General features: G+C 44.3%; 1 protein-coding gene across 7 annotated transcripts in view; it reads left to right on the top strand.

The window, feature by feature from the left end:
- The window catches only part of PHKB (phosphorylase kinase regulatory subunit beta), a 1,358,073-nt gene that overhangs the window by 176,217 nt on the left and 1,155,991 nt on the right, over positions 1–25,865 (top strand). For all 7 annotated transcript variants that reach the window (XM_086945119.1, XM_086945122.1, XM_086945118.1 and 4 more), the window contains one exon: positions 3,868–3,957. In XM_086945119.1, coding sequence (XP_086801245.1) covers positions 3,868–3,957 — 90 coding nt within the window. The remainder of the gene's footprint in view (positions 1–3,867; positions 3,958–25,865) is intronic.

Here is a 25,865-nt window from a genome sequence, read left to right as displayed (position 1 = left end):
AGACTAATGAAATATTACGAATATTTTATTAACAAAAAACGATCCTCCCCATCGTGGCATGAGAGGCTACGAAGAGAGGTGCTTTTCCTGTGTTTTTGTGCATTGGCTGAGACCTAACCTTGACTGTCCTTATGTAAAATATTCAGGGTGGTAGGTCTTGGGTTGTGGTAAACTGGCCTCGACACAGTTTATTAAGGGATATTGTCTCAGCCTTTTTATGTTTGTTGAAACAAGGGAATTGTTTTGTCAAATGTATAAATGTGAGCAAAGTTTATTGAACGGTTATGAGATTTATGGAGCTGTGATCTGTCTAAAGGCAACATAGAGCAAAGTGACGTCTGCAGCAAAACTGGTTGGGGAATGAAAAACTTGATAAAGCGAAAATGCCCTGCTACACCACGGGCACTGACCTATTGTGAGAAAAATTAAGAGGTCGGAGTTTTGGATGAGGACATATTTCTTCATTCATAGTTTAGTAAGCTGCAAAAATCGCCAAAGATCAGTTTTTCCAATTGTATTTATTGTTGTGTACTTGACCACTACTTGAGGGTGACAATTACATTGGCATTGAAAGAAAAGTAGCACTAGGGCATTAAGTGAAGAAAAAAAGGCATCATACATTGGGTCCAGTGCAAAGTATGGTCCATGGTGCGCATTGTTGTAAGCATGTTGCACATATACTTTTATCCAAATTAGATGCTTTGTTCGAAATTGTAGAACACCTGGCAAAAGTTGGAGCGGCTGAAGGAAATGTCCAGGGAATATGTATTGCAATGAGTAGATCCTTTAACAGCAGTCATCGAGTGTTGCTGAGTGGGATGATGCACCTGTCAACGCAGTAGCCAGTAGTGATCCCATTGACTTAAACTAAATGTTTTGTTAAAGGTTTCTGTTAGACTTGTGCGAAGTTAACTGTAGACAAGCCATTCACGAGACTAGACTCCAACCTGTAGTAACCATGAAATGACATGAGTGAGTGTGGAGAAAACACTTGTTGCAATGTTCTGAGAGTGACATGAAACACTTGTTTGAATGGCAGGAATACAAAACAAGCATTGGCAAAGCCAATAGGGCTCACCTACGCGAGAGCTTTTGGCTTTCTCTGTTTTAGCCATGTTGTATAGCAGCGTGGCTGAGAGTAAAGGGGAAAAAGCGCTATGGTGCGGTCAGCACTGGTCACATCATACCACTTTTCTTTCTTTACTTTTAGACATACTGCATAGCTCTGCTGTACATGGCTAAACAACGCATTAAAAAGGTCAATAGCTCTTGCAGATGTGAGCTCTATTGGCTTTGCCAATGCTTGTTTAGCTATGGCGAATGGCGCCCTGGATCCAATACGAGTCAGTAAGCACCCATGCTCGCAGTCTGATTTTAGAAACAAAAACGTGCTATTTTGCAAGGGTGAAAAGGCACCTCAACCGACACTAGCACTAGTGTCCTTTTCTAATGCTCGCAGGAGTCGTGGGACAGCTCTTCAAGTTCCAAGGAAATACCTGAGGTCATATAATGCGGCTAACACTTGCCTGGAATGACCACACATTGCTGCTTTCTTGGGCACAGATGGAAAGTTAGAATTTTATAATTATGGCTTGGTGCGGACTACTCACTGAAGTTCCCATCAGCGTTTAGTTGCTTTAAAAAGTAATTTTATTCATTCCTTGTAAAAGTCCAAATAATGAAAGTCTGCTCATGCACTGGTGAACAAATCAAATTATCTGCTGTGCCTAATAAAAAGTAAATATAGAAGATGAGCAGAAGTAAATTATTTTTAATAAACACAAACAGGGTGACCCTAGCCTAAAACAGATGGGAGTGTGGTTAAAGCACCGTAAAAATGAAGAGCCACATAATGACAACATGTTTGTTCTTTGAAATCTGAAGACGCTAAAAAGGTTAGTCTTTTAGTTACAATATACAGATTAAGCAACAGAATTAAAACTAATAGGGGCAGTCAAAAATTACTTTTCTATATAAAGGCAGTCATTAAGTAATGTAATGCTGTTACTGATCACGCTGTTTCTGGGACACTCGTCTATACTGAATGTATGTATGTATTGTGTGCACGCAAAAGAGTGAGGGTTGCCTGCTACTATTCACGATGCACATACACTACTTGGGAACAGCCTAAACGGATAGGGGTGTGTTGACAGCTCCGTAATAAATAACAGCACTATTCTGTTCAAAATAGACATTCTTCAAATGCTGAAGAACAAAAGCAAGGGGGAAAAAAATAAAGCAACAGGAAATTTAAAAAGCGCAGCCACGAAAGTGAAAGCGACCGCGCTGTCTTAAGATGATCCACAACAACAAGGGAGGAATGCAGCTGCCACGCTGCGCGTCGCTGCTAGCTCCCGAAACCAAAACGCCATGTGAGTGAACGTTTAGAGAAAAGGTGGGACATGCACCCGTCTTTGGCCATTTGCGTGCTGTCATTATTGAAAGCCACACGCAAAGGACAATGGAATGTGTGGGAGTTGCAGACCCACACGGAGAAGTCTATGGGAAGTTTGGAGTGCTCACAAGATGTCTCCCATAGAGCAGCGCATGCGCGCTGCGGTGCGATGGCTTGACCTAAAAAAGGGCACAGAAATGGTTTGTGAAGGTACCCGCTGCATAAATACAACTCATTGCCAACAGGATTCGTGATTGAGAAGATTGCCACTGCTTCACATGGCTAGCTTCAAGCAGATTCATGTGATCGAGGAAAAGATGATTATAGTTGTACCTGGTAGCTTCAAGCAGATTCAGGTCATCGAGGAAAAAATGATTGTGGTTGTACTGGCTAGCTTCAAGCAGATTCATTGAGGAAAAGATTATTGTGATTGTACCTGCTGGCTTCAAGCAGATTCATGTGATTGAGGAAAAGATGATTGTGGTTGTACCTGCTAGCTTCAAGCAGATTCATGTGATTGAGGAAAAGATGATTGTGGTTGTACCTGCTAGCTTCAAGCAGATTCATGTGATTGAGGAAAGGATGATTGTGGTTGTACCTGCTAGTTTCAAGCAGATTCATGTGATTGAGGAAAGGATGATTGTGGTTGTACCTGCTAGTTTCAAGCAGATTCATGCCAGTGAGGAAAAGGTTATTATGGTTTAACTTGGGCATGAGGTCAGAGTGGGATCGTACTGTGTGGTTTACTTCTAAGGGTTTTATTATGCGGTTTATATGACGCTTTGTCTACCGGTGGTTGGTTACTACAGATGGATTACTGGGGTGCCAGCAAAACCGACCGAATATCCTGTGCGTTTAGTGTTCATCTGTACCTCCTCCTCTGTTAAAAAAGTTGGAATCTGGTTTGTCCAACTGCTGGCGCCCCCGCGAGAGAGCAATATGTTTTGCTTTGAAACAAAATGAGTGCAGTGTACAGTTATAAGCATGAAGTACCAAAGCATTGAGTGGGAGGACATGAGGGGCGGCACTTAATTCAACAGCGAAGGATAAGCCAAGAACGAAACAAGAAAAAGAAAAACATAGTGTATGGGTGATCTTGACAAGGAGGCTTCCGAAGCCTCGAATTTGTTAACTAAAGCATTTAGCACTTATTTTCACTCCAGTTAATTAAGTGGCACATCCATTTTCTCTGCTATTTCATGACAGGCGTTGGTTATTTCACACCTTTTCGCAGAAATAATGTTTTGAAGATCTTTATTTCGGCAAAAGTCAGCAGCATAGTACTTACACGGCTGCAAAAAACTAGTCCCTGTGCTTAGTTGTGTGCACATGGTAAAAGGTAACAAAAGGACGAATTGTTGTTTCTGGCTGTGCCTACATGTAGTTGCAGTGATCAATTATTGCCTACAAAGAGGATGTTTGTACCTTTTTTACCTTTCATTTTTTATGATTTCATTTTTGTTCTCCTTTAGGCTCAGTTTACGAACCGCTTAAAAGTATCAACCTTCCTAGGCCAGATGGTGAATCTCTCTGGGAAAAATTGGATCGATATTACAGAATTGGTAAGTTACAGAAAACGAATTGAAAAATATTTAAAAAAATTATTGATTCATATTTTAAAGTAACGTGTAGGCTTTTCCAAAGCAAAAAGGAAATGTAAAGTCAATGCTTGCACTGATCTTTCTTCTTTGTGACGTCACAAGACTTCCAAGGGTTAAGGGTCTATTTTATTTTGGAAAGTGGTAAGGTGTACCATGTGCCAATGAGATTGCCTTAAATTGGATCTACATATCATAGGGATGATTTAATTGGATCTCCAAAAAGATGAAGTTGAAATGACCATTTTCTTTTTTTAAACATTATATCTAGCTTCCACACACTTCTAACCGTGCCTTGAATAAGGTATCCGTTGAACTTTCATAGAATCAATAATTTGGTCTTCGCCATGGCTACTTTATCTTACTGTTCAACGCCAAGTAAGGACCTGCAAAGACTATAAAGGAACGCCATTGTTGATTTGTCTTTGACCACAATTGCAGCGTCACATGTGTGATTGAAAGGTTGTTGTCTTTGTTTTGATCTTATATGAGAAGTATTTCCATGTTTTGCTTGATGAATACTGAGGTGCAGTTATGTTATGAGATACAGTGCTTGTGCTTAGTATTGTGATAGTCGTGGAGTTTACGGCTTTCAAAAAGCTGGCAGAATTGCCAGCTCAGCTGGTTCCTTTATGGTATTTTTCACCGTCATAATTTTAATTTAGACTTTTTTGGTTCTGAACAGGCATACATTGGCGACAGAGATGGTGGGGTAATGTGCTGGGATGGACTGTGTTCCTATATCCCATACGATTGTGATCGTGAGATTTCAAGGAGCAGTGATTGTATGTAGCTACTTGGACCTTCATTTGTGATCTAAATTAGATCCCTCTGTTGCTCAGTAGTATGTGGTAGATTTCTTCAAATGCTCTGTGCCTGTTCGGTTTATTGGAATTCGTTTATTGCTGTGGGCTAGTTCTGTCTTGGATACTGGCCATGATTTGTTTTATGTGACTGTAACAGAGCAGTGTAAGGGAGTTATCATGCCGCCTAATTGACCCACAACTGGCTGCCCAACTGAAGAATATTATGGTATTGGTGAGGGCCAGGAGGGTTATGTTTGGAATCTCACTACTGCATACTGCCCAGGCTAGACATAGGTCAGCCATTCATAACCTTACTTGGACATAGAAAATTGTCTGCTAGTGGGGCTGTCTCTGGGCTGTAGACAGACTATTGTACTTGAATGACTGTTTTTGTTTCTGGGTTTTATGTTCGGGTTATTGGGTGATGAAGTGATCTTGGGAATTGCCTTGTTTTCACCTCTCTTCTGTAGTGTAAATGGCACTGAATGTTTCATATGACGGCTGTTAGTGAGTTCTGTAGATATAGGGCATGGAGTGTGATAGTAGCCCACCTCATGTGCCCATTTCTTGGTATTGCTGCAACATACAAATCCCCTTCACAAAACAGTGACTTATGCCTTGTGCTACTCCTAAAGCATGTTTGAGTTGTGCATAAATTAGTTATGCTAGAGGTCTTTGTGAGCCTTTATAGTAGCGTAGTATATTATTTAGACAAATAACTATTTGACCTATGTCTACAATAGACACTTTGTTTATGCTCAACAAATACATTTATTAAATATAGCAAACTATGCACTCTATTTAGCATTCATACATACCTCTATATATGTTCATAGTGGTGATAGCATGTAAATAATCTACCAACAGCCAGACTTTCCATTCTTAGGTCTGGCGTTAGCCAAGACCTTTTGATTATAGCAAAAGGATGTATGTATAATATACCCACTTAAAATAGCTTTGAGCCAGCCCTCTCCTTCCACTTACTTGTTGGTGTCATTCACATGTTTGTTCCACCCATCCATTGCAGAATTTAGAGCCATAAAGCCAAGCCCTCATGCTCCACCACCTACTCATACCCATTGCACCTTCAGAATAAACAGAAGAAGCCCACTCTATATATACCACTCTATACCACTCTTCATAACCTTGCCTCCCCTTTTTTACTGCACAGCAATGTTACTTTTCAAGGACAACTTCACATCCCATCCACTGAAATGCAACCAGTCTCCACACCACCCACATACATAGACCTTCTCAAATTCCTTTGATGGTTTTTACACAAGGCTAACGCCTAAAAACTAGTCTATTTCACTGTGCCAGTACTAATAGCACATCACCTATAACATCCAAGGGCAATACCTACTCTCCCGCAGCAAATAATCTCACCACCACCAACACAGCTCCTTTACACTGCCCGCTAATAAATGCTTGTTGTATTTCCAAAAACAAGTACTACATCTTGGACCTTTTGAAAGGCACAGGACCTGACTTACTCTTTATAACTGAATAATGGCTGGTAGAAGACATGGCTCTAATATTGCATGATGCTGTTCCACCAGCCTATCACATTGTTACACAACATAACATAGGCAAAAGAGGAGGGGGGTTAGGTGGCATTTTTATGGAAACAAAAACTCCCACCAAAGCTGAGAATATTTCTTTACAATGTTGTGAGCTTCCCCTCGTCAGATGAAACCATAACTAAACCATATCCTGTAACTTTCTCTTTCTATACTGATCACCATCCGGCAATATAACATTTCTAGACATCTTTCTAGACACAGTTTCCAATCTATTTACCAAATAGCAAAAAATATGCATCCTTGGTGACCTAAAAGTATGGTTTGACAAACCCAATATATGCCCCACACTAGAGCGAGCCTTACTGACCTAGTTGCACTTAACCTGCTGCAGCTCATTTCAAAACCCACACCTGTAGGACACACCTTAAATGCCATTTTCAAGAACCCAGTCCCAGTTGCATTCCAGAGGATTACGGCATTCACGTAGTCAGACCACGACTTGGTTGCGTTCAAACACAAGACACCACAAGTCATTTCAGCAACACTCTGCTTACATATAGACCTTTTAACAAGCTGAATTTGGAGGACCTGGAAGCTCACTTATTTCCGTCACCAATCTCGACACAGTAAACTCCTTAAAAAAAATCTATGGATAGCTTCATATATATTAGTCCCACAAGCAATATCGAAACATAATAAAAGCAAAAACGCCTTTGGATTAATGCAGATTAAAAAAAATATAGAACAAATCACAAAGCTTCATCTGACTTGGTTAAAAAAAAAAAGACCCTCAAGTTAAAAGCAAACATAATGGAATGTACAAGCCATTATATGAATAAAAGCTTTAATGAGCTACTATTCAAGCCATTGAATGCCCCACTAAAAAATTGTTTTTAAAAAACTCCCAGAATTTTGTTCTCCAAAATGCATCGAAGGAACCCATCGCATTTCTTCTTTTTTAGCAAACTGGCTGCTCATTTCACAATTGAAGCAGTCATGGTTGGATTCCCAAACAAATTGTTGACTCACAAAAAAAAATACATTACAAACTGACTTCCAACAAACCTCTTTAGGGAACAGTTAACATAGCCCCTTTTCTGTTTCAGAGAACTATCAGTAACCAAATGTCAAGCTTTTGTCAAAGCTGGCAGGCCAGCAGGCTGCTCTTCTGACACTTATCCCCACAAGTATTACAAAATACTCTTCTAACAACTTCAGTGGCCATCCTAGTCAGAAAACTGATCAGCAACTCAACGGCAATGGTTTTTCCAGAAGATTGTGAAAATACATACATATGCCCATTATTTAAAAAAACAAGTCTAGAACCTCAAGACCCAAGTAGTTACAGACCACTGGCAAACAGATAATTCCTAGGCGAATGTATAGAAAGAGCAGCCTTTGTCATTATGTCAAAATTCATTAAAGATGGCTCCTACCTTTTTGACTTGTAAACAGGATTCCATCCAGAATAAAAGGCACTGAATCCGCATAACTTACATCTGGGACAGCCCTTAAAGCACAGTAGAGAAGAATGGGATTTTCAGCTGTCTTTGACAAAGTTGAGCATAACAAAATCCTAAGACTCAAGGAAGCCAGTACAGAGGGTATCTCTTTCCCTTGAATCACATCTTACCTCCACAATATAACAAATGTGATCCTTTCTTGTCAAAACACTTCAGCAAAAAAGCAGGAGTCCCTCAAGGTTCTATCATCTAACCTCTGCTATTCAACATCTATATGAAATTCTTAACAGAGCTAATTAATGTTCTTGAGTTCACCTGCTATAACTAAGCATACGGTGCACAGATTCTTCTTAAACTGGAAAGCCCCAAATACATTGGAAACGAAAAAATCTTCAGTTGCCTCTGAGGCGTTGAGAAGAGGATGACATGGAGCACCTCAGATTGAATACCTCCAAAACTGAAATACTTACCTGTTGCAATTTCAAAGGGACAGTACCTGCACCTTTCAGGTATATCCTAGTTATAGTTAGGGCCTCATTTCCATAGTCAAACCTTTTTGTTTTTTGCTAATAACTTTGGCACAGTTTGACAAATCTTCACAAACCTTTCAAAATGAGTACGCCATTCACTTTAGCTGCTGTCTGGAAAGTTTTGTGGTGATTGGTCAAGCGAGGGCCGAGAAAGAGGGGTCCCAAAGTACGTTTTCCATATGCAATTTCCCATAGGGATTTTGAACAGGACTACAACCACTGCCTCTACACATGACAGCATGAGGCCGTTGGTAAACCCAAGTCAGCCACGGGTCTCTTGTATTGTAATCGGATCAAGTGCGCCTCTTCCTAAAACAAGTGCATTGGAGTGACTTGCTTGAAGTTCTGAAACTTTACGTAGCCAAAGCTTTTTCACCCCATTATTTATACTTTAGACCTAGATCTGTGGGTTTAAACTATGGCTAGAAGTTAGTGTTTCAGATATGCATTAAAGCAAACAAATAAAATAAAAAAACAAATACATTTCCATTCCTGTTCAAAGTAAACTGGTAACCCGGGAACAATCTTTACTCTTCTTAAACAATTATATTAAATTGTGTGATCTTCGTACCTTTGTATAAATTTTACTGGAGCTATTAGTGTCTATCCTTTAAAAAAAAAAAAAAAGAAATTGGTGTTATTTAAATTTTTTATGTTATGTTATGTTATGTTATGTTATGTTATAGTACATTTTTATAGCGCTCGGCTACTCTAAAAGAGTGTCCCGGCGCTTTCCACAGGCAACTTACAGTGTAAGATCAACATAACAAGTAAAAACAGACCCCGAAAGAAAAAGAAAAAGAAAACCACCTAAGCAGAGAGATTAAAAAGCCACGTCTTCAAATTCTTCCTAAATTGAAGCAGGTTTGGGGTGCTACGCAGTGCCAATGGAAGCGAATTCCACAACTGGGAGGCCTTGAAGCTGAAAGAGCGCCCCCCAGTGCGTGCCTTCCTCACGCGTGGAACCACAGCAGTGAAAAGGGATTCTGAACGCAGTGAGCGAGCCGGGCGATAGAAAACTAATCTTTTTTTCAGATATCCAGCGCCTGAGCCAAATAAAGCCTTGTGCATCAGGGTCATAGATTTGAAGACAATCCGCTTCCGAATTGGAAGCCAGTGGAGCGTCTGCAGCAACACAGAAGCCCGTGCTCGTCTGTGCAGACCGAAAATTGCCCGGGCTGCCGAGTTCTGTGCCACCTGCAGACGCTGGACTAAGTAATCCGGAAGGCCTAGAAAAAGGGCATTGGCATAATCAAGCCTAGATCCGATGAGCGCCTGCACCGTAATCCGTCTGTGCTCCGCAGACAGTAAGGGAAGAAACTTGCGGAGCATTCTGAGGATACCGAAGCAGGTGCCGGACAGGCCAAGGATGTGCGCTCTCAGGGAAAGTTTGTTGTCGAGCTTAACACCCAGGTTCTTGGCAACCAAGGATGATTGTGCCGGAGGACACATGGCGGCCGGCCACCACTGCCGCCACTCGGGATCGGAGGCACAGCAAAAGAATAAAACCTCCGACTTGCTGGAGTTGGCCTTCAGACAATTTAGCTGAAACCAGCTGAAAACCCTGTCCAAGCAGTCCCGGATTCTCTCCCCATCAAATGTCTGATCTTTTTCACAAGTGAAGAGGAGTTGTGTGTCATCGGCGTAGGACACGATCTGGGCTCCGTAAGCCTCAACCACAGCCGCCAGAGGGGACATAAAGATGTTAAATAATGTCGGGCTCAACACAGAGCCCTGTGGAACCCCAACACCCAATGGCGGCATCTCGGCTGAGCTCTGGGATACCCAGACCGTCTGGCGGCGGCCCTCCAGGAAAGATGTAAACCATCTGAGCACCGTCCCCCTTAGGCCGATGTCATAAAGCCTGGCGAGCAGCGCCTTATGGGGGACGGTGTCGAAAGCCGCAAGTGTATTTTCTGTTTTCTTTTTTTGTGTGCCATACGCTTGCAATATTTAAAAAAAAAAAAAAAAATTCAACTACTTCTTCAAAGTCAGACAGACCTGTTGGCTTTGCTAAAGCTTGTCTTTGTTTGCAACTTACAAGCCCAGGATATAGCAGCAAGCGTCTTTTTTTCCCTTTTATTTCTGAGAAGAGAATATGGACGACTTAAACATTTGTTTCAAATCCTGCTTTAAATAGGACTTTGATCCACAGTTGACTGTAGTCTTCTACTCTCCTCTAGCTGCAGGAAAATTACCATAATAAAATAATGTGAATTAAATGCTTTGTTCTTGGATACTTTTCAACCCTTGCCAGCTCCTCATTTAAATCCTTACGTCTTTTGTTAAACTTTCATTTTTAAATTGAACATATTTGGTATCCGCCTTATCTATTTTTCCAGGTTTGTAAAGTATGATTGACAGATTAAAGGCATTTCTTAATTAAATGTATTCTTCTGTGCGAGTTATGTGCTCTGAGTTTCAACAGTGGCTTTAGCTCGTGTATGTGCTTTTGAAACTCACGGCATAAGGCGCAGGATAGCTCTGTGAACTAATGTATCCACATCTGAAATGTTAGTAAAAACCAAAAGTCACAGGTTCAAATCCCAGAGGATCTGCTCTGCTTCCATTGAGCTGGGAGAGAAGACCTGTTATTACAGTGCTTTGAAACATGTGACTCAGGGCCAGATGTACATCCGTTTATTTGCGGTCGCAAAGAGGTATTATGCCCGTTTGCAACCGCAAAAAATGTGTGGCCAATGTGCAAACCCTATTTTGCGAGTCGCTTATCAATTAGCGACTCGCAAAATAGGGTTAGCGACACGCTATTAGGAAGGGGCGTTCCAAGAGCGTCCCTTCATAATAGCGATTCCAATGCCTATGTATGAATGTTTTGCGACCCCAATTGTGGTCGCAAAACATTCGCAGGTAACCACCCTTCTCAAAAGGGTGGTAAGGCACTCGCAAATGAGAAGGGGTCCCCTGGGGAACCATTCCCCTTTGGGAATGCATGCACAAATATTTGTTAAGGGCAGGCAGGGGTCTGAAAAGTTTCAATCTTATTTTTTAAATGCATCCCGTTTTCCCTTTAAGGAAAACGGGATGCATTTTTTTTTAAAACTGCTTTTTTGTCAAAGCAGTCACAGACATGGTGGTCTGTAGACCCCAGCACGCCATCATCCCTGGGAGTGCTAGCCATTCCCAATGGGGTCGCAAATTGGGACAGCCTCACTAATATTCATGAGGCATGCAATTTGCGACCCCATTGGAAATCGCAAACCGTGTCTCAGACACTGTTGTACGCAGCATTTAGCAAAATGCCATGGTCATACATCTGGCCCTAAGAGTTATATATGCTACCAACTATTGTTTATATTATTGTTATTAGTTAGACAGATGGGTACTATCGTTCTCCTTCTGTAGGTGCCTCCACCAAAGCCCTCCATCTAGACCTGTGCTGTGCCAATATCACTAAATATAGGCATGCCCAGAATAGCCTTTCTCCTGATAAAGTTGTCAGGTTCTTTACACAGCAAGTGTAATTTTGTGGCCGAATGTATTTATCACGTTTCATAACCAATGAGTGGTTTGATGTTTTGTTAAATTAATGTGTTTCTGTAGAAAAAAACACTAAGTAAATTACGTCTGTGAAAGGAAAGAATTGGCTTGGCAGAATTTCTTATTTTTAATGAGAAAACGAGAAGTACATTACTTATGTTAATTTTACTTTGCCTACACGGTCTCCTAATTATGCCTCCAAAGTAGACTTTTAACTGCAGCATGAAAGTAATGATTTAAACGTTTTATCTAGTTTTAATAAAGGCGATAAAAATATTCTTTTCCATTTATGTGACACAGACTACAAGAACTAAGCTATCTCCAAATGTTTATAAAGGCACCTTAAAATACCCTAATAAAGTGGGTTGACTGAGAAAGCATTACAGAAAGGGGAAGTATTAAAAGGACAGATGATGGCATATTATCCTGTGGACACAGATAAGAGGATCAACCCACGAAATTTCATAATTTCTTTTTCCCTACAGCTTGATAAATAATATCTTCCCGTTTAGAAAGTCACCAATCTTAGTATTATTTCAAAGTCTGTAACTATTACCTGAGAAACCTTCAAGTTTACTTCATAGCAACACTCATGCTACTTTCCTAGGTAGCATGTGTCTTAGTTGAAGGCTTCATTCCATAGTGTGAAGAATCGATGGCAAAGGTAGCCCAATGTTAGCACAAAAATATTATGCAACGTCCAGGCCGATTTAATGAATTTAGATATATTACAGTAAATGTATGGTGCAATAGTCGAAAGGTTGTGAGGACTGTCTGGGATGTGGAGAAAACCCCCCAGAAAAAGATGACAAACGATGCGATGGATGAAAAAAAGGATAGATACAAATAGTTCCAGTAAAATTGTTCCTAGCGAAGGAGGGCTTTTGTTGCCAAACCTTGTTGGTGACCTTCTTACTTAGCAATTCTCTCCCGGAAGAATGCTTAACGTTTACTGTTGGACTCCTCAGGAGGAATGCTAATCTGTTACCCATGGGCATACGAAAGGAGTGCTACATATTTACTAATGGTGGTACGCAAACAAATGGACGGAATGCTGAATAAATCATACATTCACCCCCAGTCAAATGATCTGGGTTTAATCCATTGTTCTTCTGCTCACTACGCAACTCCAGTTGTGACCCACCTGTATGCAAATCAGTCTTGACCCTGTGCCTCATGGGAATAGCCCAGCCCGAACTGCCAAGCCAGGTCCTCCCTGGACCAGAAGCAAGCATCCTGGGACCGGTTTCTGAGTATTGGCCTTCATCAGCCAGGCTAACTTGAATACAGTGGCAAAGTGAGCAAGGAACCCACGTCTGGACATACCCATCCCACTTAGGGTAGGGTAAAAAGTGATGCGCAAGCAAATGATGGAAAAAATCATACATTCACCCCCAGTCAAAAGATTTGGTTAAATCCATTGTTCTTCTGCTCAGTACGCCTCCCCAGCTTGGACCCATATTTACTGATGGCTCCTCAGTAACAGTACCAATCATTCACTGATAAGCTCCTCAGAGTTCTAACCAGTTACCAGTGGGTACCGGAGGACAGCTACAAACATTTAACAGTTACTCAGGAGGACTGCAAAGCATTTACTTGTGGACTGCTAAAGAGGGGTGATCAGCAATTACCAGAAGGCTCTTCGGGAGAGGTTCTAAGCATGTACTTGTGGGTCCTATGGGAGAGGTGCTAAGCATTTGCTGGTGGGCTTGTACGGAAGATTGCAAAGCAGTTGCCATGTGCTCCTTTAAAATAAAAATAGAGAAAAGCTAGACCATACACGAGCCTTATGCTCTCACGGTGTGCAACACCACTGCCCCTGCCATTCCAAAGGGGCAGTTAGAATAACCAACATACACTTTGCCAACTGTAGGTTACACCACATAATCAAAGTGTCAGTAAATAAATAACTTAACAAATGCCCATCCAGTGTTGATAGTATGCAAAATCCTTTATTCTTCTTTTATAATTGACAATGTACATCAAACAGCCAACGCGTTTTGTTCTATTACAAGAACTTCTTCAGGGCGATTGTATTTTTGCTCGTAACTTTCAACATAAAAAGCAAGGTTGTCTGGTTAGGGAACTCCCCATTTCGCGTCACCTCAAATATTGTGTATGCAATCGAGGATACAGTTTGTCTTCTATATCTAATCAAGTTGCCTAGTTGGTTGAAAATCTAAATCCGACAATACTATGTTGTAGAAAGGCCAAAGTGCCTATTAGGCTGCCTAATCGGGTGAAAATCCAAATCCCAGGGCAGTGTATTATTGTAAAAAGGCCGTTGTGCCAGAATGGTGTTATCTCGGGCTTCAAAGTGTAAAAGACTAATTTTCCACAAATGCTCAATGCTTTGGCTGTTTGGTGTATATTGTTAATTATGAAAGAAGAATAAAGGATTTTGCATACTATCAACACTGGATGGACATTTGTAAAGTTATTTATTTATGGACACTTTGATTATGTGGTGCAACCTACAGTAGACAAAGACCATATGCTCCTTTAGGAGATATGCTAAGTTCCTAGTAGGCTCTTACAGAGGGGTGCACAGCAGATACTGATGGGCTCCTCAGGAGGGGTTGCTAAGCTTGTGTTGGTGGGTACATCTGGAGGGCTGCCTAACGTTTACTAATGGCTTCTCAAGAGAAATGCTAAGCGTTTGCTAGTGGGCTTCTAAGCAGGGTTACTAAGAAGTTACTAAAGGGAACCACAGAGTGGGTACTAACCATTTCTGGTGATCTCAAAAGGAAGGATGATAAGCAGTTACCAGTAGACGCCTCAGAAAGAGTGCTATGCATATGCTGGTGGGCTCCTAAGCAGGGTTACTTAGCAGGTCCCAGTGGATTCTTCAGGCGATGTTATGAGCATTTCTGGTGAACTCTTAAGGAGGGGTGCTAAGCAGTTGCCAGTGGGCTCCTCGGAGTGCAGTAAGTATGTTTGGTGGGTTCATACCCTAGTCACCAGCAAGTTGGGCTATTGGGACACTCTTGACGCTAGTATGACCAAGCAACTCGCAAGAAGAGTACAAACCTTCCAGAACTCTGCAGCTAGACTCATCCTCAACCTCCCAGACAGAACTCACATCACACCTCAGTTAGCTTCACTGACTCCCGATGCACAAACATGCTAATTTCAAACTCCTCACACACACATTCAATTAACTAAACAGCTTAGGCCCCACTTACCCGAACAGTCGTACCTCCTTCCACCAAGCACCTATACAGCTCATGTCCACAGGACTCCTACTTGCACACAGGGCCGAGTGGACCTGCACATATAGGGTGTGGGCCCTGGCCCTGAACACCGGGAAACCTTGGTTCACTTATAGGAGCGCAGCTAGCACCAAACTCTCAGCCAACAGCGCACCCTGCAAGGCTGTCCCCAGGATTTTCTGATGGAGACAGTGGACGGAATATAGTGGATCAGCACTACATGTCAAAGACACACCTGCCCAGAACCCGATCCCCGGAGACAATGGGCAAATCCTCCAGACGGAGGGAACACGATCGAGAGTAGATGAGTACTACAGTGACTGTGCGGACGATCGCACAGACAACAACAAGGCCAGCCAATGATCCTACCCTGCAGGATATACTGCAAGCCATCACTGCCTCTAGGAAACCTTTTTAACTAAAAATTTATACCATCGGCACTGACCTTAATTTACTCAAGGATGATCATAGAAAATTAGCAGTGAAGGTAACAAATAATGTGCTGGCAGACCTCCCCCCAGCTGTGGCTACAATACAGAAATGACTACAAGTCATGGAATCTATATTGCGTACGCTGGAGAATATAGGTGAAGATGTGAACAATCGAAGGCACAAATGCAACACAATACATGGAACAATGGTTGAGAACCACTGTAGCCCCAAGGACCTGCATTCTTTGCCCTTGAAAGGGCACACGGAGTCCTGACCAGGCCTCCCCCTGCTGGCACTCCCCCGCGACCTATAATTGAGCGACTTATTCACTCCAAGGACTGTGACTACATCCTGGCTCAGGTGCGTAAAAGAAAAAGGGGGAGCTGCAAGTAAACAATGTGAATGTGCGCGTCTTCCTGAATTTCTCCAGAGAGGTCCAGTGACAGAGACCATCTTACCAGGAAGTCAAAAAGAAATTGTGGCAGCTGGACCTCCAACACTCCATTCTCTCACCCCAAATGGACCGCAGTTCTTTCAATCTCCGCGGTAAGGAGGGGACTGACTGGAGACCCACAATGAGTCAAAATCTGATGCAGAGTGTTACCCGCGGAAACCTAAACCCCAGGAGCGCTCGATCGTGACGGAGCCTAGCTGGGATGCCGAAGAGTGATGCAGGTCGTTGCACAAAGAAGTGGGGGTCTGACGAACCAGAAAGCACTGGAGCGGGGGTCTTCCCCCCTGAAATCTGAGTCTGACCTGGAACCCAATGCATCTAAGATCTCAAGCCTAGAGATGCCCCAGATAACACTGGGCACAGCGAACGGCATTATGTGAGACACTTGATATACCATCAGCGAGAAATGGCAAACAGTGACTTTATATTGCTGGCTCATGAGACTAGAGAAGTGTCCTGACTACTCACCCTGAACAGTGTATCACATTAATGTACAATTGGGCCGTATGAGGACCTGGCTGCTGAGGGCCTGCACAAGCCACCCCTCCACGTTGCAGAGCCTTGTGAAAGTTTGTACACAAACTCTTAATGAATATTAATATGGTTTGGGCGGGTAGCACATTGCTGCTTGCTCTGGGGAGGGGGAGTTGGGAATGTTGATTGTGATTTTGGGATGGGGAAGCAGTGAGTCACACAATTGCCATACACGATCTGCTCTGGAACACATTAAGAAGGGTGAGCGATCCTGCACACAAAGAACGGGGGGAACCCTTTCTCCACACCCAGAATGCATATGACTGGAAACCCGCTTTATAAGTCCCGGACATGGAATATCACGAGTATTCATACCACTGTGAAATGGTAAAAGGTGTTTTCTTACCCACATAGGAGGGGGGCACATATTGCGCTATTACAGGAAACACACCTCACTGACAGATAAGATCAGGCACTAAGACGATGGAGGGGTCAGGTGTACTTTACCACATACTCGGCATATGCCCGAGTAGTACTTGTATGGATTCAAGCAGGGTCCTATTCCAGCTTATAGATACAGTAATTGATACCGAAGGCAGATATATAGCAGTGCGGGGTCGGCTAGGGGGTAAGGAACTAACTATGATAAACATATGTGCCCTAAACACTGAACAGGGTAATATTTTTGTGAATTTGTAAGACGCCAGCTCCACTGTCGACAGCTACAAAATTAAATGGGGGTGATTTTAATTGTGTTTCCGACCCCCTGTTAGACTGCTCACACCCTCCCCAGCGACACTCCAAGACATCCATTGCAGCCAAAATGTTCACGGACTGGCAATGGGGCCCGATAGTGCGGGATAGATATTCTATCTCAGATCACCACCCAGTGCTGCTATAGCTGCGGTGGATGCATCCCAGCTCCTCAATACCTACGTGGAGGCTCAAACCTGAATCGTTGGAGAACTAGCTCCTGCGCGAAATGAACAGGACCAAAATCACCCAATATTTTGTGACAACACTGGTACGGCGTCCACTCCCCAAATAGAATGGAACTCCTTCAAGGCAGTGGAGCGGGGATATTGGATTGCTGATTCCAAGGTAATTAGACAAACTTTTCTGTCAGAAGATTGCATGAGGGACATAGAAACTAGACAACCAGGTTGCCCTGAGATCCAATCTGCACTTCTAGCGGCCAAAGAAGAGGTAGCGACGCAAGTGGAGAGACTGAGGTGCTTTGATTATAGGAACTATATGGACAGAACACATACCGAAAGGGATGAATCTGGTTTTTTGTTGGCTTGGCTGGCTAACCCAGACAAGAGAGCTTCACCGTCATAGAGAATAGGGAGGATTCTAGAGTGTATACACAGGAAGGGATTAATGAGATTTGCAGGTTACTACACAGCCCTATATGCTAACGCACCCACACATGATCTGCGGGAAACACAAGTATACCTGGCAGATCTCCAGATTCTGTTGGTCACGGAGGAACCCGCAGATACATTGTTAGGGAACATAAGTACCCATGAGATAGCTGCTGCTATTCAATCAATCAATCAATCCGGGTTTTGTAGAGCGCACTACTCAACCAGGCGCTGAGGGGTGGGTTTGAGCAGCTCTGTTGGGGTCATCCGAAGAGCCAGGTCTTGAGGTCCTTCCTAAATTGGTGCAGTGTTGGGCTTTGCCAGAGGTGAAGGGGAGATCGTTCCAGGTCTTGGCTGGGAGGTAGAAGGAACTTCCACCGTGTCTGGTCCTGTAGAAGGGTGGGATGGTGGCTAGGGAGGGGTCGGGTGAGCAGAGGTTTCTCTTGGGGGCATGGAAGGAGATGCAGTCGTTGAGGTATTGGGATCCGGTGTTGTGGAGGGCTTTGTAGACCTGCATGAGCAGATTGAAAGTTATTCTTCTTTCGATGGGGAGCCAGTGGAGGTCGCGTAAGTATTGGGTGATGGGATTGTGCAGTGGGATATTGAGGATTAGTCTGGCTGCGGTGAACTGAGCGGTCTGGAGTTTGCAGGGGAGTTTTTTGTTGATTCCGGCATAGAGGGCGTTGCCGTAGCCCAGTCTGCTGGTGATGAGTGCATGAGGGACTGCTTTCCTGAAGTTGGGGGGGATCCACTTGAATGTCTTGTGTAGTATGCGGAGGGTGTTGAAGAATGCGGAGGAGACGACGTTGATGTGGCGAATGATGAGTCTAGTATGATGCAGAGGTTACGTGCATGCTGCGTTCGGTTGGGTGGGTTTCGGAGGGCCGGGGCCACCAGGTGTCGTCCCATGCAGAGGGGGTGGAGTCGAGGATGAGGACTTCTGTTTTCTCGGAGTTGGGTTTCAGGCAGCTGTTCCCCATCTAGGTTGCGACTGCTTACATTCCTTCTTTGGCGTTGTGCCTGGTGATGTTGGGTTCCTTGATGAGGGAGAGGAAGAGCTGGTTGTCTTCAGCGTAGGAGACCATGTTGAGCTTGTGATTTCTGACGATTGTTGCGATGGGGGCTATGTAGATGTTAAAGAGAATGGGGCTGAGGGAGGATCCTTGGGGTACTCTGCATCTGCTCTGTCGGTTCTGAGAGAAAGGGCGGGAGTTTTATTCTCTGAGTTCTGCCTGTGCGGAATGATCGTAACCACTCTAGGACCGCTCCTTGTACGCCAGCGTCATGGAGTCCAGTTGCTAGTGTGTGGTAGGAGACGGTGTAGAAGGCTGCTGATAGGGGCAGGAGGAGGAGGGCTGCCATCTTGCCTTGGTAGAGGAGGGTGCAGATGAAGTCTGTGACAGCTAGGAGGGCAGTCTCGGTGCTGTGGTTTTTGCGGAATCCGGATTGAGAGGTGTCTAGGATGTTGGTTTCAATGAAGTGTGCTAGCTGGGTGTTGATGGCCTTTTCAATGACCTTGGCTGCGAAAGGGAGCACTGAGATGGGCCTGAAATTCTTGAGGTCCGGTGAGTCTGCGGAGGGCTTCTTTAGGAGGGGGTTGACTTTGACACGCTTCCATTTTTCAGGGAATGTGGCGGTCTCCAGGGAGCAGTTGATGGTTTGACGTAGCTCGGGTGCGATGGCTGTGGTGGCCCTATGGAAGATGTGTGGCAGGCAGGGGTCAGAAGGTGCTCCGGAGTGTATGCTCTTCATGGTCTTAAGGGTGTTTTCTGTTGTGAGTGGGGTCCAGGTAAGAAGGGTTTGTTGGGTTGCGTCGTTGGGGGTGGGCGTTGGGTCGGTGCAGAGGTCTTGGTTGTCATAGAACATCTCGATCTTGAGGTGAAAGAAGGAACGGAGTCTGCTGCAAAGGTCTTGGGAGGGAGGGACGTCAGTTGCTTTGCTGTTGTGTTGGGCAAATTCCAGCATGATGGGGAAGAGTTCCTTGGAGTTATGGGCATTGGAGAGGATTCTGTCGTGGAGGAAGTTTTTCTTTGTGGATTGATGAGCTGGTGGTGTGCAGTGGTGCTGTTAGACGCGGAGCGTGCTACTGGATTTGTGCTATTTCTCCATTTCTTTTCGAGTCGTAAGCAGCATTGCTTGGATTATTGGAGTTCCATGCTGAAGCAGTTAGCTTTCTTGTTGAGTCGTCTCCTGGTGTTCTGGAGGGGGGCAGGTTTGTTGGCCCACTTTCGATCCATTGGTGGAGGTTGCTTGCCGCGGTGTTGGCATCTGTCGTAGTTCGGGGTGGGGTGCATGGGAGGCGGCACGCATGCTTGTGTGCAGTGGGTTTAGTAAAGGAGAAAGGGAGGCAGTGGTGGTCAGTCTACAGGATTTCTTTTGTGTGGCTGATGAAGATGTTGTTTCCTCCTGCGACGATGGGGTCGAGTGTGTGTCCCTCTATTTGAGTGGGGGCAGAGACAAGTTGCTTCAGCCCTATGTTGGTGAGGTTCTCTAGGAGGGAGTTATTGTTGGGGCTGCTGTGGTTGTCCAGGTAGATGTTCAGGTGTCTGAGTAGTATGTGGTCTGTGGAGGTGAGGGCGTGGTGTGCGATGAGGTCGGGGAACGGGTTGCGGGGCCTGGTGGTCTTTAGGTGAGTGTTTCGCGGAGCGTCGTTCTGGGGTTGGTCTGGAACTGGAAGTGGATGTGTTCCATGGGGGGCGAGGCGTCGTCCGAGTCAGTGGTTGCCAGTCAGAGGGAGCTATTGTGGTTGATTGCAAGGCCTCCTCCTGGGCAGTTGGAGCAGTCTTTTCTCAGGATCTTGTTTCTGTGAGGGATGGAGATTGTGATATCTGGTGCAGAACTCTGGTTGGTCTTGGGGTCTGTGCGGAAGGTGACTTCAGGCGTGTGAAATGTTGAGGAGGTCTCAGATTTCTACGGCGTTGGAGCGTACGTTGAGGAGGATGCAGCTCAGTGATTTGTGTGTGCTGGCGGGGGACTCTGGGGACCGGGGTCCCTGTCGCTGGTTGCCATTGGGTCACGGCCACGTGCAGACAGGCTTGCCGGTGCAGACTGGTTTGCCAGCGGTGCGGCCGCATAGCTGCCGCCATTAAGTGGGGATCGGGAGGGGAGGGCGATGAGCTGGGAGGCGGAAGCGACACGTTAGGGGGGGAGGGAGGGTCCGCGGGGACAGCAGCGGCGGGTAGCGCGGTAATAGGGAGCGAGGAGGGCACGAGGGAGAAGAGGCACAAAGAGAAGAGGCAGAAAGAGAAGAGGCAAAGAGAAAGAGGTAAAAGAGAGGCATAGAGAAAAAGACAATGAGAAAGTGGCAAAAAGAGAAAGATGCAAAGTGAAAAGGCTTAGAGAAAAAGGCAGAGAGAAGGAGAGATCAAAAGAGAAAAAGGCAAAAAGGACACAGAGCAGAGCGGAATAACAGAAGAGCAGTGTGCTCTTCCTCTAGGCCACTAGGGATGAGGCGCAGGCATGAGCCTGCGGGTGAGGAGGGCCATGAATACCGCCCTTGAAGGAGCTCGGGCTCAAGGGCAGAACCTTAACGGTGGAGCTGTGCGGAGGTGAGAACGGCGACACTGACCAAGAAGGTCAGAGTTATTGCTCCTAAAAGATATGGCGTGTAATAAAACCCCAGGAACTGATGGGTTCCCAGTAGAATTTTGCTCTACATATTCTGAGGAGTTGGTTCCTCACCTTGTTAGGCTTTACGAGGTGGCTGACAACATGGGCTCCCTCCCAGACACTACGAGAGAGGTTGTCATAGTCCCCATTCTGAAACCAAAAAAAACTGCCCACGACAAATCAGCTTATTGCCTGATATTGATGTTTAACATCGATTACAAATTTCTGAGCCGGATGCTAGCCACCCGCCTGCTGCCCTTCATGTCTACACTAGTGCACGAGGACCAGGCTGGGTTCATCCCACTCGCAGCACAGCAGGGAATATCGGACACCTGTTGGCTATCCTGGAGTTGAAAGGGAGAAATGGACCGGGAAAAAGCAGTGATCTTCGCGGTTCACATAGAAAAAGAACTTGACAGCCTAGAATGGTCCTACTTGTACGAAGTGATGGCGAAAATGGGGCTGGCGGAGAATTTCATTAATTGGACTAGACTCCTATACACCAAACCTACGACCTAAATATGCACAGGGTGAAACATATCGCAGAGCTGGCTGGTGGAGCGTGGCACCTGACAGGGCTGCCCACTTTCCCCCCTATTATTTTTGCTCGCCATAGAGCCCCTAGCAATTGCAGCTAGAATGGATCACTTCTATTGAGGACTGAATGTTGGCCATAACTACCATCATATAGCACTTTATACTGACAATCTGCTGCGGTTACTGAAGGGAGGAGACTGGTATCTGATGGGAGCCTGAGCTCTACAGGAGAGATTTGCCTCCATCTCTGGGCTCAATTTAAGCTGACAAAAGTCTCGACTCTTCCCAATGATTCAGACGGGACGCCCCCAAGGGATCTTGAATGCCTGCAATGGGAGCCTAGTTGCCTGCCGTATCTGGGAGTCCATATTTACCATAACTGGGCAGATCTATATGAGGGTGATATAGGGAGGGCCTTGCGGGGGACTGAGATCGACTATAGACTACCGGCATACCCTGCTGCTCTCGGTGGCTGGCAGAATCACACTCCAATCACAAAATGATGGCACTTCCCTGCCTGTTGTACTATTTTAATGCACTCCTAAAATGAATCCCCGCAGCCTTTTTCAAGGACCGGAGTTCACAGATCGGTACCTTTATCTGGAGTTCGGGGTTACGTAGGGTTGCCCTCACAACAATGCAACGACCAATGGCTGCGGGTGGTCTGGCGTCCTTGGACTTCGAGACCTATTACATAGCCGCACAGCTGCAGTGGCTAGTACGAAGTATAGCACTAGGGAGATGACAGGTGGAAGCACCGGGAACAACTGGACCATTGATACAAGACTCTTTACGAGTGTTCCTCAGGGTGAACAGATCAGCTGGGAAATACCCTCAAGCGCTTAAAGTGCAGGCCAAGTGCTGGTGTCGGGGGTTGCAAATGATGGGAGTAAGGGTTCCGTACTCATCGGACATTCCATTGGGCACGCTACAGGTACTCCCACGTGGAGGCAATTAGTGGGACTTGGAAACTTGGATGAAAGTGGGGGTGACACAGATGGGTGACCTCTATAGGGATACTAAGCTATTGCCGTTCGAGGAGCTCTGAACTGAGTTCAGATTACCCCGAGGACATTTCTTAATACACAAAGCACTTACACAGTAATCCGTAAGCACTCCAAGATTGGATCTTCAGAGCCCCCGCCGCAGCAGAGCTGTTACTATTTAGCCCTGTTGGTGGGCACTATTAAGGCGGTGCCCTGCATGTACAGGGAGCTTCACACGGAAGGACTGCGCCCACTGGAGGCATTACGCCTCCAGTGGGAAGAGGACTTGAATACCCCGAGCCCAGCGAAGGAATGGGATAATATGCTAGCGGGGATGCCTAGAGTGTCTAGCAACGCGCAATTCAAGTTAATAAATTACTACGTCCTCCATAGAGCCTACCTGACCCCTGAACTCATAAGTAGATGCTTCCAGATGGATGCAGCATCTTGTCCACGCTGTGGCGAGGTGCACACACATATCCTGCACATGTTCTGGACCTGCCCACAACTGCGTGAGTACTGGGAGGGAGAGACACACACACACACACACACACACACACACACACACACACACACACACAGTAGGTGAGGTCGTTGATAGAGAGATCCCTTGCTCGCCAGCCCATTGCCTATTAGAATGGATCCTCCACACAGCAAAAACTGAAGTCCCTAGTACATTTTAGGACCTCGTTTTTGTACTAGCGAAGCACAAAATTACCAGGAACTTAAAATCAGCAGGGGCCCAGAATGACCACCTAGGAAAAAATGAACTCCAGAAGTGGGCAGGGTGCGAGGGAAGAATACTAATGAGGGAAGCTAAAAGAGGGTTGCAAAATATAGAGATGGCCAGAGCCTGGGAGGCCCTCATGCATGACCTAGCACAACTGGAATTGGAGACTCCAGAGGGAGAGAGAGAAGACCTGTAACAAACTCCCTCAAACACAAACGCATTAACCGGGCTGCCTATATGGTTCCTGCCTGTGCGATCTGGACTCCGTAGACCTACAAACTGATCCCACATTGCAATGCCCTACAAATGCATTCTAGTTGATTGCTGCATACATTGTTCCGTATCACTCATCTGAACTGTCTCACTGATGACTCGTGGGAAGGGGAGTGAAGAGGGGAGGATGTTCACTGTTATAGTTCTAATTTTAGTTGACTTCTCAGATCACCCTGTCAAATAACAACAGTAATATTGCAGAAGATCTTATAACAGATGCTCTAATTTGACCTTCTGAAATGTCTTGATATTATTGGGAAAAATCAATAAAATTTGTTTTGCAAAAATCACTCCTAAAGTGTTAAATGACCTCCCACTTCATATCAGAGCCTCCTCCTCTCTTCTTGAATTCCGCAAGAAGCTGAAGACGTGGCTTCCAATTAACCAACCTACCCTAGTCAAAGCTAGGTACACACACCAGGATAACCTCATGAATAATTGTGCACTTTAAAAATACACCAAACTTAACAGGAGCTATTAAACCTGGCATCCTGGATGTGCTTTCCCCCCTAACACTTTGTCTTCAACCCTCCTATTACAGAAGGCCAGCCTACACATGAGGACGGTTATGACACACGACACAATTATTTGGGGTTACATCATCTTAATTGATGTCATGTCTGTAATATGTATGCATAGATGTTTATTCCCTCCAGACAGTACACGGTGTTATTTATACTAGTCATTTACATTTTGAAATGCAATAGAGAGAATGAGAATGTAACTTAAACAAACGTGATGTCCTTGTCTTCTGCTACCGACGTGAGGAAAGTCAAAAAACAATAAAATTATGTTTAAAAAAAAAACTCCTATTTTGCTGACTTCGGTTTTGCTGGTTTTAGGACTCTGTACACTTTACCAATGCTAACCAGTGCTAAAGTGCTTGTGCTCTCTGCTTAAAACAAGGTAGAATTGGCTTGCACCCAGTTAGCATATTTAATTTATTTGTAAGTCCTTAGTATGGTGGCACTACTTGTGCCCAGGGCCTGTAAATTATATGCTATTAGCAGACTTGCAACACTTATTGTGCCACCCACTTAAGTCACACTTTTAAACCGGTCTGCCATTGCAGCCTCTTTGTGCAGTTTTAAGCTGCCATTTCACCCTGGCAAAATACACGTTTTTCCAGGCCGAACACTTGCTTTTTTAATACATATGTCACCCTTAGGGTGTAGGCCCTGGACAGCCCAGAGGGCAGGGTTCAGGGTATTTAAAAAGTTGGACATATACTTTAAAACTTTACATGTCCTGGTTAAAAAAAACTCCTAATTTATTTTTCAGTACTGCAATGCCTACCTCTCCAATAAGATCACATATAATAAGCTGTAATTTCAAAATGGGAACAGGTAACCAGTTCAAGTTTAGTGTCTTTTAAATTGTAATGAAAACTCCTAACTTATGATGAAGTCAGATTTTAATTTACTTTTTTTTTTAAATGCCACTTTTAGTATGTTTTCTTACACTAAGGAGTTAGGTCCTTGGCCATGAAGTCGGCTGGACCATCAATAAATTGCATACAAAAATAATTGCCAACTTCACCTTATTTAACGCCTCCCAATTGAGGAAAACAAACCGAAATTACTATATGGTCTGTTTGGTATATTTACTTAATACCTTTTTGCTTTTTTATTTCATTCTATTCAAATAGTTTAGGTACAAAAAAGACACTTAGATACATTCAACAATTTCAACATTTCTCAAAACAAATTACATTCCACATTGCATATATAAACACCACATAAATTGACATTACATATATAAACACCGTATTAGTTTTGATCAACAATTAGATTCATACAAATGATCTTTAACTAAACAAAGGACAAAGTGAACATTTAAATACTATTATTCAACAAGCAGCAAATTAATGCATTTCAATTTGTCAAAGTCATTAAATGTACTGCAAATTAATGCATTCCTGATTCAAAAGCTGACGCGTTTCAAACCCATTCCGGTCACTTTATGGGTTCTCATATCT

Source organism: Lissotriton vulgaris, chromosome 12 (assembly GCF_964263255.1).
Source record: "Lissotriton vulgaris chromosome 12, aLisVul1.2, whole genome shotgun sequence".
NCBI lineage: Eukaryota > Metazoa > Chordata > Amphibia > Caudata > Salamandridae > Lissotriton > Lissotriton vulgaris.
Note: the sequence above shows the minus strand (reverse complement) of the source record. Positions and strands in the feature narration are given on the sequence as shown.